General features: G+C 36.9%; 1 protein-coding gene and 1 pseudogene across 12 annotated transcripts; both read left to right on the top strand.

The window, feature by feature from the left end:
• The first annotated feature begins 1,010 nt into the window (after nt 1-1,010).
• LOC18438312 (Putative N-acetyl-gamma-glutamyl-phosphate reductase) lies at nt 1,011-18,025 on the top strand. Of its 12 annotated transcripts, none has more exons than XR_016048312.1 (14): nt 1,011-1,343; nt 1,434-1,616; nt 2,023-2,130; nt 4,783-4,869; nt 5,054-5,104; nt 5,465-5,536; nt 6,072-6,191; nt 6,662-6,769; nt 7,120-7,200; nt 9,398-9,477; nt 10,035-10,124; nt 10,398-10,526; nt 10,643-10,782; nt 17,387-18,025. XR_016048312.1 is itself a non-coding variant. In XM_088856693.1 (14 exons), the coding sequence occupies exons 1-13, from the start codon at nt 1,290-1,292 to the stop codon at nt 10,748-10,750; spliced, it is 1,212 nt and encodes a 403-aa protein (XP_088712819.1). In that variant the 5' UTR covers nt 1,011-1,289; the 3' UTR covers nt 10,751-10,782; nt 17,387-18,025. The 12 variants fall into 12 exon arrangements, 5 of the variants coding, with proteins under 5 accessions (XP_088712819.1, XP_020525582.1, XP_088712818.1 ...); XR_016048313.1 differs by lacking the exon at nt 17,387-18,025 and adding an exon at nt 11,261-11,486 and having other exon boundaries at nt 1,446-1,616; XR_016048311.1 differs by lacking the exon at nt 17,387-18,025 and adding an exon at nt 11,261-11,486.
• LOC18438311 (chlorophyll a-b binding protein 40, chloroplastic-like) lies at nt 15,027-17,997 on the top strand (annotated as a pseudogene).
• Nucleotides 18,026-18,533: the final 508 nt, after the last annotated feature.

The following is an 18,533-nucleotide window of genomic DNA, read 5'->3' as shown; positions in this document are numbered from 1 at the left end:
AATCTAGTATGTGAAGCTAAAATGTGAGTACTTGATATATCTGTACATTAGACATATTGAACAATATCATTTAGATATAAAATCTTCCTCAAATTTTAATAGCTGCAGCCGAGCATCATGATGGTAGAAGATGTCCCAGGTTCAAGACTATGGGTTGGTCTTTGCATTTTTTATTATAATAAAAACTAAATATGGAATAACAATTTATTTATTGTCAGGATTTGATCTTTTAAAGTTTGACGCATGATTTTTGATGGAATGGCAATATTTAAAATATGGACCCCTTTTGATGTTAAAAAAAATTACTGCGTGCCCTTCTACTTTGTGCTCCTATGTGGTAATATCAAACGTGGAAGTGGGACGTTCAACTTCTATTTTTAAAAACTTTCACTTATCAAACACAACCTTAAGTTTAAGCTTCTATGATAAAAACATACCAACGCTTTTATAAAGCATGTTGATAAATACTCAAAAATCATTAGATACTTACGGTCAAGTGTTATTAACGTGTCTTAGTGTCGATACATGTTGAGGATGCAAAAAAATTCTAGTTGTCTTGGTAACACTACACCTTGCACTTCACATAATTATGATTAAAGAGAGAAAAATGGACCACCATGATTTAGTAAAGCCAAAAGGCTACTTGCTTTATCATCATCCCTTAATCCCTTAAAAATGGAACTCAAGCCATCACCCTAACTATCTTCTAATGTTATGCCCATTCCAATTTCCTAACCAGTATTGTTTCATCATTTGTATCGTACTAACATATAATCCCCGCTATCATCACCGTCGGTTAAACAATGAAGAAAATGAGAGGCGACACATAGGCAGTTCACACACAATATCGTGGTAATATCTCGTCCTGCGGTCCAATGCCCTCTCATCACCATCCATCATTTTATTGGAAGGTGATGAGCGTTATGGACTAAGGTTCCCATAGTCCTGGGAAGCATATTCCTTTAACTCTTGCTCTAACACTCGGTCTGCAATTAAAAGTTTATTTTTGTGCTCAATAATTCAGGAATTGTATTCGATTCCCTTTTCTCTCTCGTATTGATCATCTTCTTATAAGTTTAATGGAGTTTTAGGGTTTCTTGTTGCACTGGCTGTGCTCAAATTGAGTGTTCTTAGCACTTGTTGTTTCTCGGGTATCTTTTGTTTTACATTTCTTAGCGACCCTAGGGTTGAGCAATTCCTTGACATTTCTCAGTTTCAGTGTCTGATTGGGGAAATTCCTAGGTTTTACTCTTGTTTATTCTAGGGTTCTGAACCAGAAGTCTGCAATAATGCAGTCTCTTTCATGGAAAACAGTTGCAGTCGACTATGGACGCTTACACAAGGTTTGAAATCATGACATGAATAGGTTCTTTTGCATTTTTTAAAGCACATGCGTTTTCTTGTGAAGAAAAATTTTCATTTTTCTTTGTCAGTTCAAAATGCAGAAGGAAGCAAGAGGGTTTCACTTGAAGCATTTTGATCGAAGCAGACTGGATGTTAGAGGTTCAGCTGCTTTGTCTTCTCAGAGTTTACAATCTGTTCAAACACAGAGCCAACAATCTTTGGACACAGTTCGTGTTGGTGTTCTAGGAGCTAGTGGTTATACTGGTTCAGAGGTATGAATTCTCCTCCCCCTTTCCCCTCCCCCCCCCCCTCCTCCTTTCCCCCTCTATATCTCAATTTAAAACTCTATGATCGCCTGATATTATTAAGTCTAAGTTAAAAATTAAGAGTTAATGTTATTAATTTAAAATACTATGTGCATTATACAACTTCACTACGTGGGTCTTTGCTTTAATCCTTATTTAATTATATTGCTTGCATTTTTTTCTCTTGCATTTCATTTTGAGTCATGTTTTTGTCGGTTTGGCGGTATAACTGTTGTTCTTTTTGTTGTATTTGTAATGCAATTGTTTTGAAAAAATCATTTGGATACTTTTCATGACGTTGGTACTTTTTTAATTGTAAGTGTGTATTGATCGTTGCTACCTCTGCTCATTGAAATTCTAATTGGCCAAACAGATAGTGAGACTTCTGGCAAACCATCCTTACTTTGATATCACCCTGATGACTGCTGATAGAAAAGCTGGTCTCTCTCTAGCAACTGTATTTCCTCACTTAATCACACAAGTAAGGCTCTTAACTTTATCATGAGTTGTAAGGAGTACTGATATGTAAATTAAACTGCAACACTTGTGAGTTTAAGTCAAGTGGACATAGCCAATTGTTAGCATTATAAGTTTTTTATTCGTTGAATGCGGCTTGTAATGGATTGCAATCTTATATGCTATTGATATGAGCACATTGTGTTTACGTGGTTCCCTAATATATTGTCATTTCTGTCATAAGAAAAGATGAGATATCATATCACAGGGCACACTTCGCATATATCATTTTGTGTATCGTTGTTTTGTGTCTTGAAATTGCATTCTTGGCTGAGAAGTGCCACTAAACACAAACAATTATATTACATGTAACTCATAAAAAAGGAAACGTTTTAGGTGCATCTGGGAACACAGTCCAATAGATACGCCCGGGCTATCTGTACCATCCAGTTATGTGGACTCTGTGGATTATTCCTGAAAAATGAGAGAGGGGAACTCGATTGGTAGCCCTGGTTCCCCTCTCTTACATTGCCCCTTTGCTTTACCTTCTCTCTGCAAATTAAGGGATAGAGTGTGTGTGTGTGTGCACACATGCATGTACCGTGTGAGTGTGCATGTGCATGTGTCTGTGTGTGTGTGTGTGTGTGTGTGTGGTTTGTTGTGTGTGTGCTGCGTGCCTGCGTGCATTGTAATGTTAATATTCCGATCAAAAGATTCTGAGTTATCTTAGCAATTAAATGTTAAGGTTCTGATCAAAAGAAATCGCAGGCAAACAACATAATCTCAAGATTACAACATAAACCAACTTTCTCAAAAAAGAAAAGAAAAGATTACAACATAAACCATTGCCAAAGCTCCCAGCTTTTATTACTGCCAAAACTTTACAAAGAGCACCAGAAGAACGAACCTGGAAAATTATTTTTTTGAGTGAGTAAGGGTAGGATTCAAATTCAATGAGCTTCAGAGTCCTGCCATTTTTGTCATACATTATCAGAAATGAAGCTGAATAGAAATGGTGAAAAACCTCCTCCTAGTTCCAAGCTTTCACTCCGAAAGGTTAATTCAAAACCCATTTTTTCCACCATAAACTGAGCCTGTGAATTTATAGAAGTTCTAATCCAAATACAAATAATGCACTGTGGTTTTGCATTGCAAAATCCATTCGAAACATTTCATACGCATATCCAAAATCTTCCATTTCATCGTCCTTTCATTCTACTGCTCTTGAACTCTCGAATTCTTTGCAAAAACCCCTAAACCCCAGCCATTTCCCCATCTTCTTTCTCTATCCCAATTGACCCCTTAAATCCTCTGCACAAACCGCAAATGGATCACCTATACTATCATTTCCTCATCTTCTCTCTCTACGTCATTTGACCTCTCAAAATCCCATGACAAAAAATTCAACACTTCAACTAGGCGCCACAGGGCCTGAAACTCTTCCAATATTCTCAGGCATAAGTGTAAATAGTGAGTGAAGTGATTCAAGAGAGAGGAATTGGCCTGATGCTTGGGTGATCAGCGTGGTAGAGCCTCAATGTGAATCTTGGTTTTCGTTATACAACTATATATGGTAACATGTCAACAACAAAAAAGAAAAAGAAAAAAGAGGGATGATAGAGAAAGTGTCAGAGAAAGAGCAGGGAGGGAGGGCATGTCAACCAAAAAAGATCGAGGGATGATAGAGAAAGGGTCGGAGAGAGGGAAGGGAAGGAAGAGAAGAAAAGGTTGGCGAGAGAGAGAAAGGAATCAGGATTTGAGAAAGTGAATAGGGAGAAGGAGAGAAAGGGAGGGAAATGCACCGGTGTTAGTGGTGCCTAGGTCCCCTCTCTCGATTTGTTGGAAAGGTCTGCACTGTTCACATAAATGGCTAGTGCAGATCTGAGGGGAAATACGACAATAGGTGCATTCCCGGAAGCACCTAAACCCTACCCTATTAACATGATAATTATGTTATTAGCAATCTTCCATATATGGCAAGGATTGTGGGCACAACATATCAAGGTGGACTGGAATTTTCTAGTAGTGATGGTAGTGGTAGTTATTCGATACTGAGATCGAAAGACCTGCTGGTTGATGTTCAGTTCAGATCTTGGATATTTACCTTCTCGTGCTTGGCATTAGCATGAGAAAAATGCCCTTGTTTGAGGCGGAGTATTGAGACATTGGCATACACATTGGATTATTGTTGGTTCATGTTAGAGACTTTGATTTGTAATACAGTCAGTGATGTAAGGGCATTTTTCTCTATTTCTCCATGATAACACTAGCCATGTTAATAAAATGATTTTTAACAGTTGCTTTAACTTTATTGAGGTATCATTATGCCCTTATTGCAACTCTTATTGTTAGTTTGTGTTAGTGTGTGTAGAGAAGTTATTATAGTCATGTTTCTGTTATATTTCGGACCTTTCTAATATTTAAAAGCATTTTGGTACACCTGGCCTGGTAGTTGATCTCATGCATTTCAGTGGGAATTTAGTGACTGTTAGTGTGTGTGCAAACTATTTAAATAAAATGGCAGTAGGAATTGAATTAATGTTTCTGGTGTGCATCTCATACGTGAATGCTGTTAGTGAATGAATACAATTTTGTGAAATGACTTTACTTAATGATGGTTCAATTTGTCTTCAATAGTTGGTGTGCTGATGCTTTACCTGTATGCCTGTCAATGCAGGATTTACCAAGTTTGATTGCTGTTAAAGATGCTGATTTCTCTGATGTGGATGCTGTATTCTGCTGTTTACCTCATGGAACTACCCAGGTTTTTCTCTATTTCAGCAACATATTTCAAATGTTTTCCAAATGAATGCTATAGGTGTGGACTGTGGTTACGGGCCACATCCATATGAAGAAATGTTTCTAATTTTCATGTTTCTATTAAAGGTCTATCTTCTGTTTCAACCTGTTGCATTCAATAAGCTGCATTTGCTGCTCTCTTGTTGTAGGAGATCATCAAAGCACTTCCAAGGGGCCTGAAGGTTGTTGATCTCTCTGCGGTATGTTTCTGTTGCAATGCTCAATCTTCTCTGGTTTCACTAGGAATGTTTTCTTCAAAATGAATAAAAATATATTTTTTAGGAAATTCTGATGAAGTTTATTTTTTCCTGAGTTATTTTTGTACTTTTCTTTTCCTTTGACTAACACATGCATCCCTAACATTGCGAGTGCTTTTTGTAATTGGCTCCATATTGGTTGGCTGAGAGATGTTTCCGATTAAACTTTGAAACCTTTGGGATGGTTTCTTAAAATTTGGATCTTACATGTTTTTCACCATGCATAGGCTTTTTCAGTTATGAAGTTCTCGATACAGTTTATTTTCATGAAGCTCCAGAAGGTATGATGATGATTCTGTGCAGGACTTCAGGCTTCGTAGTGTAGATGAATATGAGGAATGGTATGGTCAACCTCACAGGGCAACTGAATTGCAGGTATGCATGCAGATTTAAGTGCATGTAGTTTCTTTGTTCACATTCTTTGTTTGGCTTGGACTATTCTGTAACTTTTTTTGGGTAAGAAAATTTTCTTTTGGGCATTATTCTGAGTTTATATGTGTTCACTGGTCGATGCATTTATCTTTGACCAAACAATGACTTCTTTGCAATGCAATCCTATAAATGAGGCATAGGCTGGTCTGTGGCATTACAAGTGGGAATACAATACTATCTGTCAGATGGGTTGACTAGAGGAATCCTTCCCACTCATAAATATGGATACGTAATTTTATATTATTGAACATCTAAGCAACTCAATTGCCCATAAAAAACATCTAAACAACTCATTTTTTTTTATTCTCCCCTGGTTGTTTTTTTGGAAATTTAATTCGTATATTATCCTTCGGGAAGAAGAGTATAGTATCTTTAAAGGTTACTTTAGACATGAATAATCATAGTCTTTTTATAAATTATGCAAACTTTATTTTCTTTTCTTGTGCTGTTTGATGACGGGTTCAGTAATTTTATACAGAAAGAAGCTGTATATGGGTTGACGGAGATTTTGAGGGATGAAATCCGAAATGCGCGATTAGTTGCTAATCCTGGTTGTTATCCAACATCTGTTCAACTCCCTCTCGTTCCCTTACTCAAGGTTTATTTCTATCATTACTTTCTGATAGTGAAGTCTAATTATTATGTTATTCTTTGGGCATGGAAAATATCAATCTTTGGGCCTTATTTTCTGTCTTCACTTATTTGCCTTCAATAGAAGCCTGTCACTTACTGACCATAGGGAAAAGTAATAAGGAAGGGAAAAAAAAAGAAAAAAAGAAACATCGACAAATATATATGTACCTGTGAGTTTTTAATGCAACTAGTGCAAAATAATTTTGCCATGGGCTTAATCTCTCAAATGTTTTTTTGCTATGTGCTTATTTGATCTTATGGAGGTGCAAGAAGTTAATTCTTTTCCTGACCTTGGGATTGCAAGAATAAATTGTTGAGACAATTGAAGAGTGAGAATTTACATGTTGTTTTGACTTTTGAGCTCTTGTCAATCTCAGAGATTCTTTGTTAAGTAGATTTTATCATGTGGAATATGATTAATGTGTGACTTGCTAGATGTTTACCTTTCGGCCTCAACCTTCTCGTATCTCACCATGTATCAGGCAAAGCTAATAGAAACAAGAAATATCATCATTGATTCAAAGTCTGGTGTGAGTGGTGCAGGTCAGGATAGTATATCTTTGGAACTTCTTGTCAATTTCTTATTATTGTTGTTCTTAGTGCTATTATTTGTTATTATTATCACTATTATCATCATTGTTGTTATCGTTATTATTATTGTTGTTGGTGGTGGTGTTGTTATCATTAGTATTATTGCTTTCAGTTCTATTTTGAGTTTTATGTAACTTTTAAGTGCTCCAGTTGAGTACTTAAATTATACTCCATTACTAGAAGTTTAAAATTTTTTATGCACCAGGAGTCTGGATTCTTTTTATTGCTTTTTGTGTAGTGTGATTTCCATTGTTCAAAGTTGTTTTGATTAATTTTGTCTCTTTCCATTTGGCTTTTTATAGGACGTGGAGCCAAAGAAGCTAATCTATACACAGAAATTGCAGAAGGAATACATTCTTATGGAATCACTAGGCATCGGCATGGTATATTCCGCTTTACATTTCAATTAGGGTTATGTTAGGGTACTCATACATGTGAGTATTTCCTTGATGTACTCAATATTTTTGGATATTTAATACCCTTGCTCTATAATGTAGTAATTTTTCGTCTATGGATATTTTAGGTAATTAATCAAGGGTAAAGCAAAAATTCATTATTAAAAAAAGAATATTTATTAATTATAGTGGAGAATGACATCATCCACATTGGGTGTGACATCACCCACATGGAGCATTAATTGCTTTTTGATCACTAATAGAATGCCACTAACTTCTTATCAAAATATATATTCTGCCTCTCCTAATGGCAAAAATACTCTTGCTAAAAAAAGTTTTGTACTACAAAGCAAGGGTAATTAGTGTTAAAAATGTTAGTACATTAAGGAAATACTCACATGTATGAGTACCCTAACATAACCTTGTAAATTATTGGTTTTTAGGTAAATTCAATTAGACATATTGACATTCTTAAAGCATTTCCATCCATATCAAAAGCTATGCCTTTCAAGCTAACTATACATTACGTGGATATCCGAGCAGATCTTCAGTATTATTAGTATTTTATTTGTCTTTTCAAGTCTTAACAATGTGAATTATGAATTTTACATGTAGGTCAGCATAAGCATTATCTCTTTTGTTTTGGTGGTTTAGCATCAGCATTGTCTCGTGGAGCAAAAATGTTGCTTGACCACTTTGGTTTTTTATCCACTGTGCTATAGCCAATTGCAACATGACTGGACCATTTCCTTATACCCTGTATTGGTATTCAGGATGAAGTATTTGATTTTCAGTATAAAAAAATTATGTGAACTTCAAGTTTTATCTATTGAGGGTAGATGTCTAGGAAGTATCTTCACTGGATGATTTCTCACAAGTATCTGGCTCCATGATGGATCTAGTTTGGATATAAGGGTAATGATGTGCTCTAATCAATGCAGCTTGTGGATGCATGTTTTTAGTTTTTGGAAGTTGCCTACATATCATGGACATGACACATGTGTCTAACACTTTAGAAACTTGGCACTTCTGCATAACTTTTTTTTATTGACATCATAGAAGTGCTTAATCTCACGTAATTTTCTGCATATCTACCTATCCCTCCTTTCAATGATGTATATGTGTCATGTTTGAAAGGTCGCTGGGGTCCCTGTCAAACGCTGACACACGTGTGTTTGTGATGTGAGGTCTAGTAGAAGCATTAAGCTTGTTTCCTCAACCTATCCAATCAAATCTATTTTCAGATTCCTCCATATCGACCATTCACCACAGATATCTCTTCCACACCATTCATGTTGATAATTTTGTTGGAGCCTGATCTTCTCTTTATGAGGTTCGTTCTGTATCACTCTTGTTACTAAGGTGAGGTTTTGCTATTTTTCAAGCAAGGTTGAAAAAATCGGCCGTTTGGCCGCCTAGGCAGCTAGGCCAACAATCTTTCTAGGTATAGCCTTGGCAGGTGGATCTAGTTGACCAACAATCCTTCAAGGCGCCTGAATACTGTTGCCACGCCCTTAAAAAAACGGAAAAAAAAAAGAAAAAAAAAGAACATCACATTAAAAGGGGGAAAAAAGAGAGAATTAAAGCCTATTAAGGCCCCTCTCTCTCTCTCTCTCACACACACACACACATGGGCCCATGTGTTCTCTCTGCATGTAAAAAAAAGAAGAAGATGGCCTCCAAGTGTTCAATGTAAGGCCTGTCTATCTCTTCTTTCTCACGCATAAAGAATATGGCCTCCAAGTGTTCGATGCAAGGCCTCTCTATCTCACACATACGCACACAAGGACACATGGATCCATGTGCTCTCTCTTTACATGCAAGAATAAGAAAAGGAAGAACATGACCTCCAAGTGTTCAATGCGAGGTCCTCTTAGGCGGATTTCCAGCCGCCTAGGTGGCTAGGCCCCTAGGTGCCTCCACCTTTTTGAACATTGTTTTCAAGTGTAGTTACAAGTAGAACGTTCTTTCTTAGGATGGTATCATGGTCAATGCCTTCATATTAGCTTTCTTTATGAAGTTAATGCATGCTATGATGTGGATATTTAGGTACTCTCTTTGTCATTATTTTCGGTTATTTTGTTTTGTTCTTAGCATTATTTTTGTTTCCTTTGCACTATACTGCCATGCTTGACTCACTAAATATACTTGGAGAAGCTCATCATGATCATTTTGTCTGTCTCAGTTCCAGAAATTGAGCAAGGCCTTTCTGATGCTTCAAATTCAAAAGTAACAATCAGCTTCACTCCTCATCTAATGCCAATGGTAAAAGAATCTCTTTGTAGTGAATTACTTCTTTCTTTGCCAAAAGATTTTATACTCCTGCAGGAATACCGGTCATTTACTCCCCTGGGTAAAATGCAATATAGGAATAATTTTAGCACTTTAAATTTTGGGGAGGCAACCTCTTCAACCCATAAACAAACCTTACTCAAAAAAAAAAAAAAAAAAAAAAAAAAATCCTAGTTGAAATCCCTATATACTAGAGAAAAATAATTTCTCAAGAATGAATAGAGAGTGTCAAATTTTTGAATGGTGAGATCTAGGGGTTGAAAACTCCAAATTTAGATTTTTTTTTTTTTGAAAATAATCATCTATTGTTTCTTAGATGGTTCCCAAAATTTCAGACCGAAAAAATCCTCCCAAGCAGTCTTTTGAATGAGGGAGTGGATACACAGTATGCTCCTGTGGGATCATAGCATAGGCGCTCTACTTCTTCTTTGTCCATGCATTTTGTGTCCTTCATTAAGAAGGGTCTAGATGACCCTCAAGATGTAGAGTTCAATTTAGATTCTGAATATTTTTCTGAACGATTTTAACAGAGCCGAGGAATGCAGTCTACTGTGTATGTGGAAATGGCTTCTGGTGTTACAGTTGAAGATCTCCATCAGCAGTTGAGCATAACTTATAAGGTATGCCCTTTCATATGCTGAGGTCAATCAAAGTTATACCCTTTCATATGCTGAGGTCAATCAGAGTTATACTTTATTTTGGTAATTTTGTGATGTTACTCTTGTTTGACGTTTCTAACTCAATGAACTATCCTTTGTTTTGATCACAAACGGAACTTGTCATCTTGTAAAAATTGTCTCAATACAGTTTGAACTCAAAATATTTCAAATCTAAAATTATTTTCTCCGTGTCAGTCAGGTACACTGAGGCTGCCATCCTTTTTGTTATTTCAGGATGAAGAGTTTGTTGTTTTGTTGGAGAGAGGAGCTGTGCCTCACACTCGAAATGTCCGGGGATCAAATTACTGCTTTATGAATGTCTTTGACGATCGAATACCTGGAAGAGCAATCATAATTTCTGTTGTATGTGAATTTTTCCATTCACTTTTATTGACACAACACAAACACTTTTGTTCTTCATATTCTTAGATGTTGGTGTTTCTTATGTTTCCTTATGATCTATTGTGCAAATCATGCAGATTGATAACCTTGTAAAGGGGGCTTCTGGTCAAGCACTACAGAACCTGAATGTAATGGTGGGATTACCTGAAAACACTGGGCTTCTTCAGCAGCCGCTCTTTCCTTGATATTATTGCTTTTGTTAGACCATCGCAATAAGGTAATATAAAATCACAATTTGACTGCTTTTCCTTATGGTTTGTCTTGCTATGATCACACATACGAATGCGCATGCACACATACACATTGTGGTGTATCTGTGCATCCATTATTACAGCATGTAAGTATGGAAGGCACACCCTTTTTTATTAATTTAATATCAAATTAATCTTCTAAATCAACTATTGGCATTCCCTTAGTTTCTACATGTTCTCTCTCTCCATCCATTCTGCCCTCCTTCAGATCTCTCTCTCTCTCACACACACAGACACAGAGACATGCCTCTATCTTTCCTAATTTCTCGTGCACTCTCATTTAATCTTCTATTTCTCCTCCCTAAATTTCTATTATCTCGTTTCTCTTAAAATCTTTTCCTCTTAAATTTCTTCACGTGTATGTGGCTGCTCGTGTGACTTACTGGGATGAAACACATTATAAGATAAGGAAAATTGATTATTCTGCATCCTTGTCTATGGCAGGTTAGACACGACCATGCTCCCTTTATTTATTTGAAGGGATCGGCTTCTCTTCAATGTCTTGTGTCCATGTTTAATATTGTCTGCTCTGCTCAAAGTTCGACTTGTAGGATACCGCAATTGGATATTTATGTTTAAGCTTCTACTTGTTTGTATGCCAATATGAATTCAGCTGATGAGGAACCTCTTTCTTATTTCTTTTTTAGTTAATTTATTTAGTTTTTGATGCGAGAAGCCTCCCAAATACAGTTTGTCTTCGTTTTGATCTAGTATATTTGTGCTTTAAGGATTCAGTCTTAGGCTAGATTATCTAAGGTGTTGATGATATCCTAAGTTTGAATCCTACCACCGGACTACCCATAAACCAATTTCTTTGTGCTTTATGCTTAAGAACTTGGTACAAATTCTTATAGATGTCAAACTCTACTGATCGATGTAGGATCTAGAAAGGGGTGAGGTTAGAGGTGAAGGCCAACCATGAGAGCATGCTCAAATTGATCTTTGCTCCCAAACAATAGATTTGGATCTTTGGTAGTAGCTTGAGTATGATGATTTTTCAAGAATAGAAATGGATGGTGTCTAAGATATATCATTTGTAAGGCTCTAAATCCATCCATTTTTCTTTGGATCCATGGTTATTGAGGTTCGTATAATGGATGGTTCTTCCATCCTCATGTACACAAATCCATGTATCTTTGGATCCATGTCTGTCGGGGAGCATATGATGGAGGGTTCTTCCATCCGCATGTCCAATGTGGTTTTTTGAGTCGGGCTGTAAAGTAGTCTCACCTGTTCTAAAGACATGGTATGTCCACAAAATATGTGGATTGCTCGGCTTTTTGCATTGTCATCAGAAAAGCTTTTCTTTATCTTGAATGGGGTTACTGTAATCCTTATCACTGGATGTTATGAGGGCCATTGTCATCTGATCACTGGTTGGAGAATGATGGAGAGGATAGAGACCCTATTAGGAAATACCAGTGTTTCATCAGTTGGTCCGACTCGCCTCATAATCATCGGACTAAGAATTGGATCGTGATAACATGGAGATGATAATTTTATTAGCCATATACTTATTACCTTTCGAGCATGTATTGCTCTCCAGAAATCTATGGCTTCAAAACTAGGAAGTATTGTTATAAATGAAAAATACCCATAAGAAACGAAGTATTTAAATATTTTACCAAATTGAAACCGTTCCAACTGAAGACCTTTGTTGGATATTTTATTAAAACAAAAGATATGATTAAAGTGTTAAATTGTTAATCTATTATGGGCAATTACATAAAAACCAAACAAGGATTCTAGCTTGCTGCAATGAGACATTCGTCTCATTAATAATAAAAAATAGAAAATTGCAGCCAGTAAATAAATTAAGAACTATGGGAGGCTGTTACTTAAATTAGTTGCTTTGTATCACCTTCAAAAGACTTAGTAAACATCACTCTGGATCACCTAGATCTGTGGTGGACCGACTACGGTCCTTATTGTAATCTCCTCATGATGGGAAGCAAATAGGCTAGGTGATTTGACCAGGGCTTTTTTTTGGGATGAGTCAGTGGGGAGAGGGCCCCGTTGGTAGGAATTGAGCTAGGATGTAGCGTTGCAAATTGTGAAGTGCTAACCAATTAAGCTCGTGTTCTTTTGGCGAGGGCATGTTATACATTATAACCAATGAGCGAACGTGCAACCCTTGGGGAGAGAGAACACTGGCTAGGGCTCAGGAGTGTGCCACTCCAGGGCTGTTAGAGAGGGTCATGGCACCGTAAGAGAGAAAATGGGCGAGGGCTTGTGGCATGCCACTCTAGGGTTACTAGAGAGGGGTGTGGCACCCCCACACAAGAGAGATGAGAGAGAGGTGAGAGAATGGCATGGAGAAGAGAGAGGATAGAGATAATCAAATCAAATGCTATAAGAGGGACAGAAGGGACCCAATTAGATAGTAGCGGTGAGAGCTAGGAATTGCCATCTTTTAGAGGAATCATTGATCAACAGTGATATGTGGGCGTGAAGAGAGGTTTTAATCTAATTTTACATTACTTAAATCGATAGATGGAAGTTTTTGGAACAGGGATATGGACAAGATGAGTGGGAAGGTTCTATACATATACATATACGGATTAAGAAAGATCATTTCTTAAGGGTTGCATATCTTGAAAGAAATGGTTTTTTATAGGAAGATAATTTCTTGTGGGTAATTTCTTGTATGGGTTTTTTGATAAATTGTATCACCATGTTTTAAATAAAAAAATAACCTAATCATGTGGTTTTGTTCGAGACATTAAGCATATAGTTTGCTCCTTGTTTTTGAAAATCTAAAATCAAGGTTGTTCTTTTTAAAAATCAAAATAAGTAAAACCTCACCTCAAAACTCATGGAAAATTGTATTTCTGGCATTGGAGAACCGTCAAATCTATCATCTTGATGACCATTACAGTTTTGAAAAAGAATTAAGATTTCAAGCCCTTAAAATATTATATGATATAACACATTATCTAGAGTCTAGACCATCAGCTTTCAAGTACTTATGAAACTGCAAGATTTGTACCTGTTGAGGATTGATGTCTTGTATTATGAGGAAATAGATCTGCCAAGGTAGAGTTAAAAACATGACTCTGGAGGGCCGTTAAAAGAGTATTTCGATAATTTGTACCATCTATTTGAAACTTGATATATATTGTTGCGATTGGGGTTTATCTAGGGTTAAGGGAAAAAAGCAGATTGCTATGTAATTAGAAAGATGTAAGGAAGAGAGCTTTTTGTAACCCTATTCTCCATTGCCAGTAAAGAAGTTCTCGTCTCTTATGGACATAGGTACGTTACCGAACCATGTATATCATTGCGTTGTGGTTTGTTGTATATTTCTTTTGTCTTTGTTTCTTCTTTCTAGTTTTCGTAGATTGCTTTTCGTTTCTATAGTACTATTTTTGGAGCTATACATTTTATAATCGGTGATGAAAATTGATTTTAGAACCATCATATATATTTTTGGACTTGAAAGAGCTTTACGTTTTTTTTTTACCCAGTCCTAGGCCTTATACTTTAGTTAAAAAGGTTTTGGCCATGGGCACACAACTAGACTTCAAAACATATGGTCCAGGTAGAAGGTCGCATTGTATCTCGTTCGCTTGATATTCGTGCCACTCACCACACACGAATTTCAAATCGAGCCACGAAAAAGAAAAAAGAAGAGAGACATGAATTTCACTTTGAGCCACAAAAAACAAAAAGAGGGAAAAATTTATATAAGGTGTCAACTTTATACTGTGCAAGTAAGGTACACCTAAAAAATCGTTAGAAAAGATTGTTTTTATGTTAGAAAACCCTCAAATCGGTCATCTCGACCTCGAGATTTATAGACATGAAAAAAAAGGGAATTTTTAGTCCTAAAAAATTTTTATCTTCAAACACATTATTTGGACTATTCGTTTTCAAAATTTTCAAGTGTTTATAGATCTACTTGATCGTCACCATTTCTAGAACTTTAAATTTTATAATTGGGGGGGCAACAATAGATTTTCATATCATTGCAAGGCTTTGTGGCATCGAAACTGTATTTTCAGTATAGTTTTGAAGTGCACCTTGCTTCAATAGTATAAGGGTGACACCTTATACAAACCTCACTTGAAAATCACCCAAGAGCCTCTCCTCAAGAGGCCCCACAATAGTTGCCAATAGAGAGCCTCTCCTCAAGAGACCCCACAATAGCTGCCCCATTTGAGCAATGTAGCCAATCAAAACAAAGATTCAAATATTCAGTAGATAAAAAAGAGGGCCCCACCACCACCTATATAAACAAATACACAACACACCACCCTAAGCCACCACCAAAACACCATCACTTCACTTCACTTCCCAACCTTGCCCACCTTTTACATCCTTTTGCTCAGGCAACGCCATGGCAACGATGTCCCTCTCCTCCCCATCGTTTGCCGGCAAGGCGGTGTTTGTGAGCACGCAATCCTAATTCGGAATTGGTGTCCATGGTGATGGAAGAGTGAGCATGAGGAAGATTGCTAGCAAGGCCCCAACATCTGGAAGCCCGTTGTATGGCCCCGACAAAGTTAGGTACCTTGGCCCGTTCTTTGGGGAGCTTCCATCCTACCTCACCGGGGAGTCCCCGGTGACAACAGGTGGGACACTGCTGGCCTCTTTGCCGACCACGAGACCTTCACCAAGAACAGAGAGCTCGAGGTCATCCACTGCAGGTGGGCCATGCTCGAAGCTATGGGATGCATGTATTGGATTTGGTGATATCCAAAATCACCTATAAGGAAATCCTATATTATGTGAGATTGAGATATTCCTATATTATGCGTGATTGAGATATTTTCTTATTATATGAGATTGATATTGATATTTGATAAGTTTCTTAAAGGAAATGGAAATGCAAAAAGATTAAGTCTCATGGATTTGATGGCAAACATTATTTTTAACAAGAGTGGTGAAGAGATATTTCCTTATTATATGAGATTGATATTGATATTTGATAAGTTTCTTAAAGGAAATAGAAATCCAAAAAGATTAGGACTATTGGATTTATCTCATGGTTATGAGATTATGTAATATCAACAGGAAGTTTTTTATTTAGTATGGACTCATAATCTTATATATTTGGGATGAAAGTATAGAGAATTTGTATGTTTTATTTGGGTCACCACATGAAAATGGTGTTTCTTCTAGAGAGAGGGGGGGCAGAGCCTCCTGTGTATAAGATACAATGTTTACTCTTAGAGAGAAGATAACTTCTTATGTAGAGAAACTTTGCAATGGTGCCTCTTGTAGACTCCTCAAGATTGAGAGGCTGGTTTCTTGTAGAGAAGTGGTTCCCATGGAGATTTTGGTTGGTTCTTCCTTCTAGTTAAAGAGAAAATTAATTTCTCATTGCTCTCGTTTCACTATCTGGTGTTGTCGATAATAGTTGCCAGAAGTAAAGAAAATGAATGAAGAGTGGTTTAAAATGGTTTGCTCGACTTGAGTTTTTGTTGAGGTTAGAGATGTATTCTATATTCCAAAATCTTTAATGTAACTTTCATTGGTATAATGGATTTCAGTTTGCCGTGCCCGTGGATATAGCCCTTCTGGGGTAAACCACGTAAATCTTTGTGTTCTTGTGGTATTTGTTTCATGCTTTATTTCTCATATTTTATATGCCAAAAATTTCACCCATTGGGTTTAAAGCTTCCGTGCAAAACAAGTGGTATCAGAGCCTGGTTTGAGGTTGTCGGTATGACGGTAAAGGTTTCAAATGCAAAGTTCGAGTTGGAGAAATTTAATAGCAAGCATTATTTTCAAGCAAGAATGATGAATGAATTTATTTGGCAAAATATAAAGAATCCATAAAGCTATCTAATAGATATTGACATCATGAGTAGGTGATTTTGATATCAAAGTGGAGATTATTGGATTTGGTACTATCCAGAATCGCCCATAAGGAAATCCCATATTATGTGGGATTGAGATATTCCCATATTATGTGGGAATAAGATATTTCTTTATTATATGATATTGATATTTATATTTGATAAGTTTCTTAAAGGAAATAAAAATCCAAAGAGATTAAGACTCTTGGATTTATCTCGTGGTTTTGAGATATATGTAATATCAATAAGAAGTTTCCTATTTAGTATGGACTCTTAATCTTATATATTTAGGATGATGTAAGGTTTGTTCTTAAAGAGAAGATATTTTCTTATGTAGAGAGACTTTGTGAGGGTGCCTCTTGTAGACTTCTCAATATTGAGAGGTTGGTTTTTTGTAGAGAAGTGGTTTTCATGGAGATTTTGGGTGGTTTATTCTTTTAATTAAAGAGAAAGTCAATTTTTCATTGCTCTCGCATCTCTATCTAGTACAGTCAATGGTTGCCAAAAGTAAAACTAAAGAATGAAGAGTGGTTCAAAAGGGTTTGCTCGACTTGAGTTTTTGTCGAGGTAATAGATGTAATTTTATGTTCCTATGTTCCAAAATCTCTAATGTAACTTTTATTGGTATAATGGATTTCAGTTTCCAGTGCTCGTGGATGTAGACCTTCTAGGGTGAACCATGTAAATTTTTGTGTTCTTGTGGTATTTGTTTCATGATTTATTTATTGCACTTTATTTGGCCAAAAAATCAATCCGTCGGATTTAGAGCTTCCGCGCACAACAACGTGTTCCCAGAGTTACTCTCTCGCAATGGTGTCAAGTTCAGTGAGGCCGTGGCCGGTGCTCAAATCTTTAGCGAGGGTGGACTCGACTACTTGGGGAGCTCAAGGCTGGTGCATGCTTAGAGCATCTTGGCTATCTGGGCCACTCAAGTGATCCTCATGGACACGATTGAGGGTTACCGTGTGGCCGGCGGTCCTTTGACTGAGGTGACTGAGCCACTCTAGCCCGGTGGCAGCTTCGACCCCTTGGGCCTGGTTGAGGACCCTGAGGCCTTTGCCGAGCTGAAGGTGAAGGAGATCAAGAACGGCCGGCTCGCCATGTTCTCAATGTTCGGGTTCTTTGTTCAGGCCATTGTCATTGGAAAGGGTCCATTAGAGAACCGGGCTGACCACCTTGCAGACCCAGTGAACAACAATGCTTGGGCCTAGGCCACCAACTTTGTGACCGGAAAGTGATTCTTCGTCCGTTTTTAGATATTTTTCTTTTTTTCCATATATTTCTTAGTCTTCTTTTGGCTGAATTTGTTACAAATTCATTGAAAATTTTAGGATTATATGCGAAAGGATAAATAATTCTAGCTTAAGAATGAATGAATTGATAGAGCACAGTATATTGAGTTGAACCAAAGCACATGGGAAAGTTATTTTTCATGGTATTGATTGGGAAGATTAAGTGGAGAATCAAGATTCGTAGCCGATCCCAATTAATTGGAAAAAGGTTAAAATGACGATAACGATGATATATAGGAAGATTAAAACTGCTCCAATATGAATGTGGGGGTATTTTTTTATTTGAAAGGGAAAAAAATGCCCCATTTAATTAAACCATTTCTTGATGGTTGTCTTTGGGGCATTCGGAAACAAAATTTATCAGTGGAGTTTTTTTGGCTGGAGCCATTTGCTCTTGTTTGAACTCGGGTACAATACTACTTGTACCCAGAATAATCCATGTCTAGCAAAGGAAAGTGCTTTCACTGAGTGTGAAGGTTTTGTTCCGAATCTCCATGTCCCCCATCCATCCGATGTCAATAGCGGACCGCATCAGTGTGCCATTTCCTCTGCTCGAAATCCCAATATAAATTTTTAATAGGTTTTTTCAACATTTGATGAATTTTTATCTTTGGAACTTCA

This window comes from Amborella trichopoda, chromosome 13 (genome assembly GCF_054954075.1).
Source record: "Amborella trichopoda isolate Santa Cruz 75 chromosome 13, AtrichopodaSantaCruz75HAP2 v2.0, whole genome shotgun sequence".
Classification (NCBI taxonomy): domain Eukaryota; kingdom Viridiplantae; phylum Streptophyta; class Magnoliopsida; order Amborellales; family Amborellaceae; genus Amborella; species Amborella trichopoda.
This window is presented reverse-complemented; position numbering and strand designations above follow the sequence as displayed.

What these genes read in the sequence shown, in the direction of transcription:
- LOC18438312 (XM_020669923.2), top strand. Translation starts at nt 1,290, where the DNA reads ATGCAGTCTCTTTCATGGAAAACAGTTGCAGTCGACTATGGACGCTTA. An exon ending in AGGTTGTTGATCTCTCTGCG is followed by an intron (nt 5,105 to 5,464) that starts GTATGTTTCTGT and finishes GATTCTGTGCAG; the next exon opens with GACTTCAGGCTTCGTAGTGT. An exon ending in CTCCTCATCTAATGCCAATG is followed by an intron (nt 9,478 to 10,034) that starts GTAAAAGAATCT and finishes CGATTTTAACAG; the next exon opens with AGCCGAGGAATGCAGTCTAC.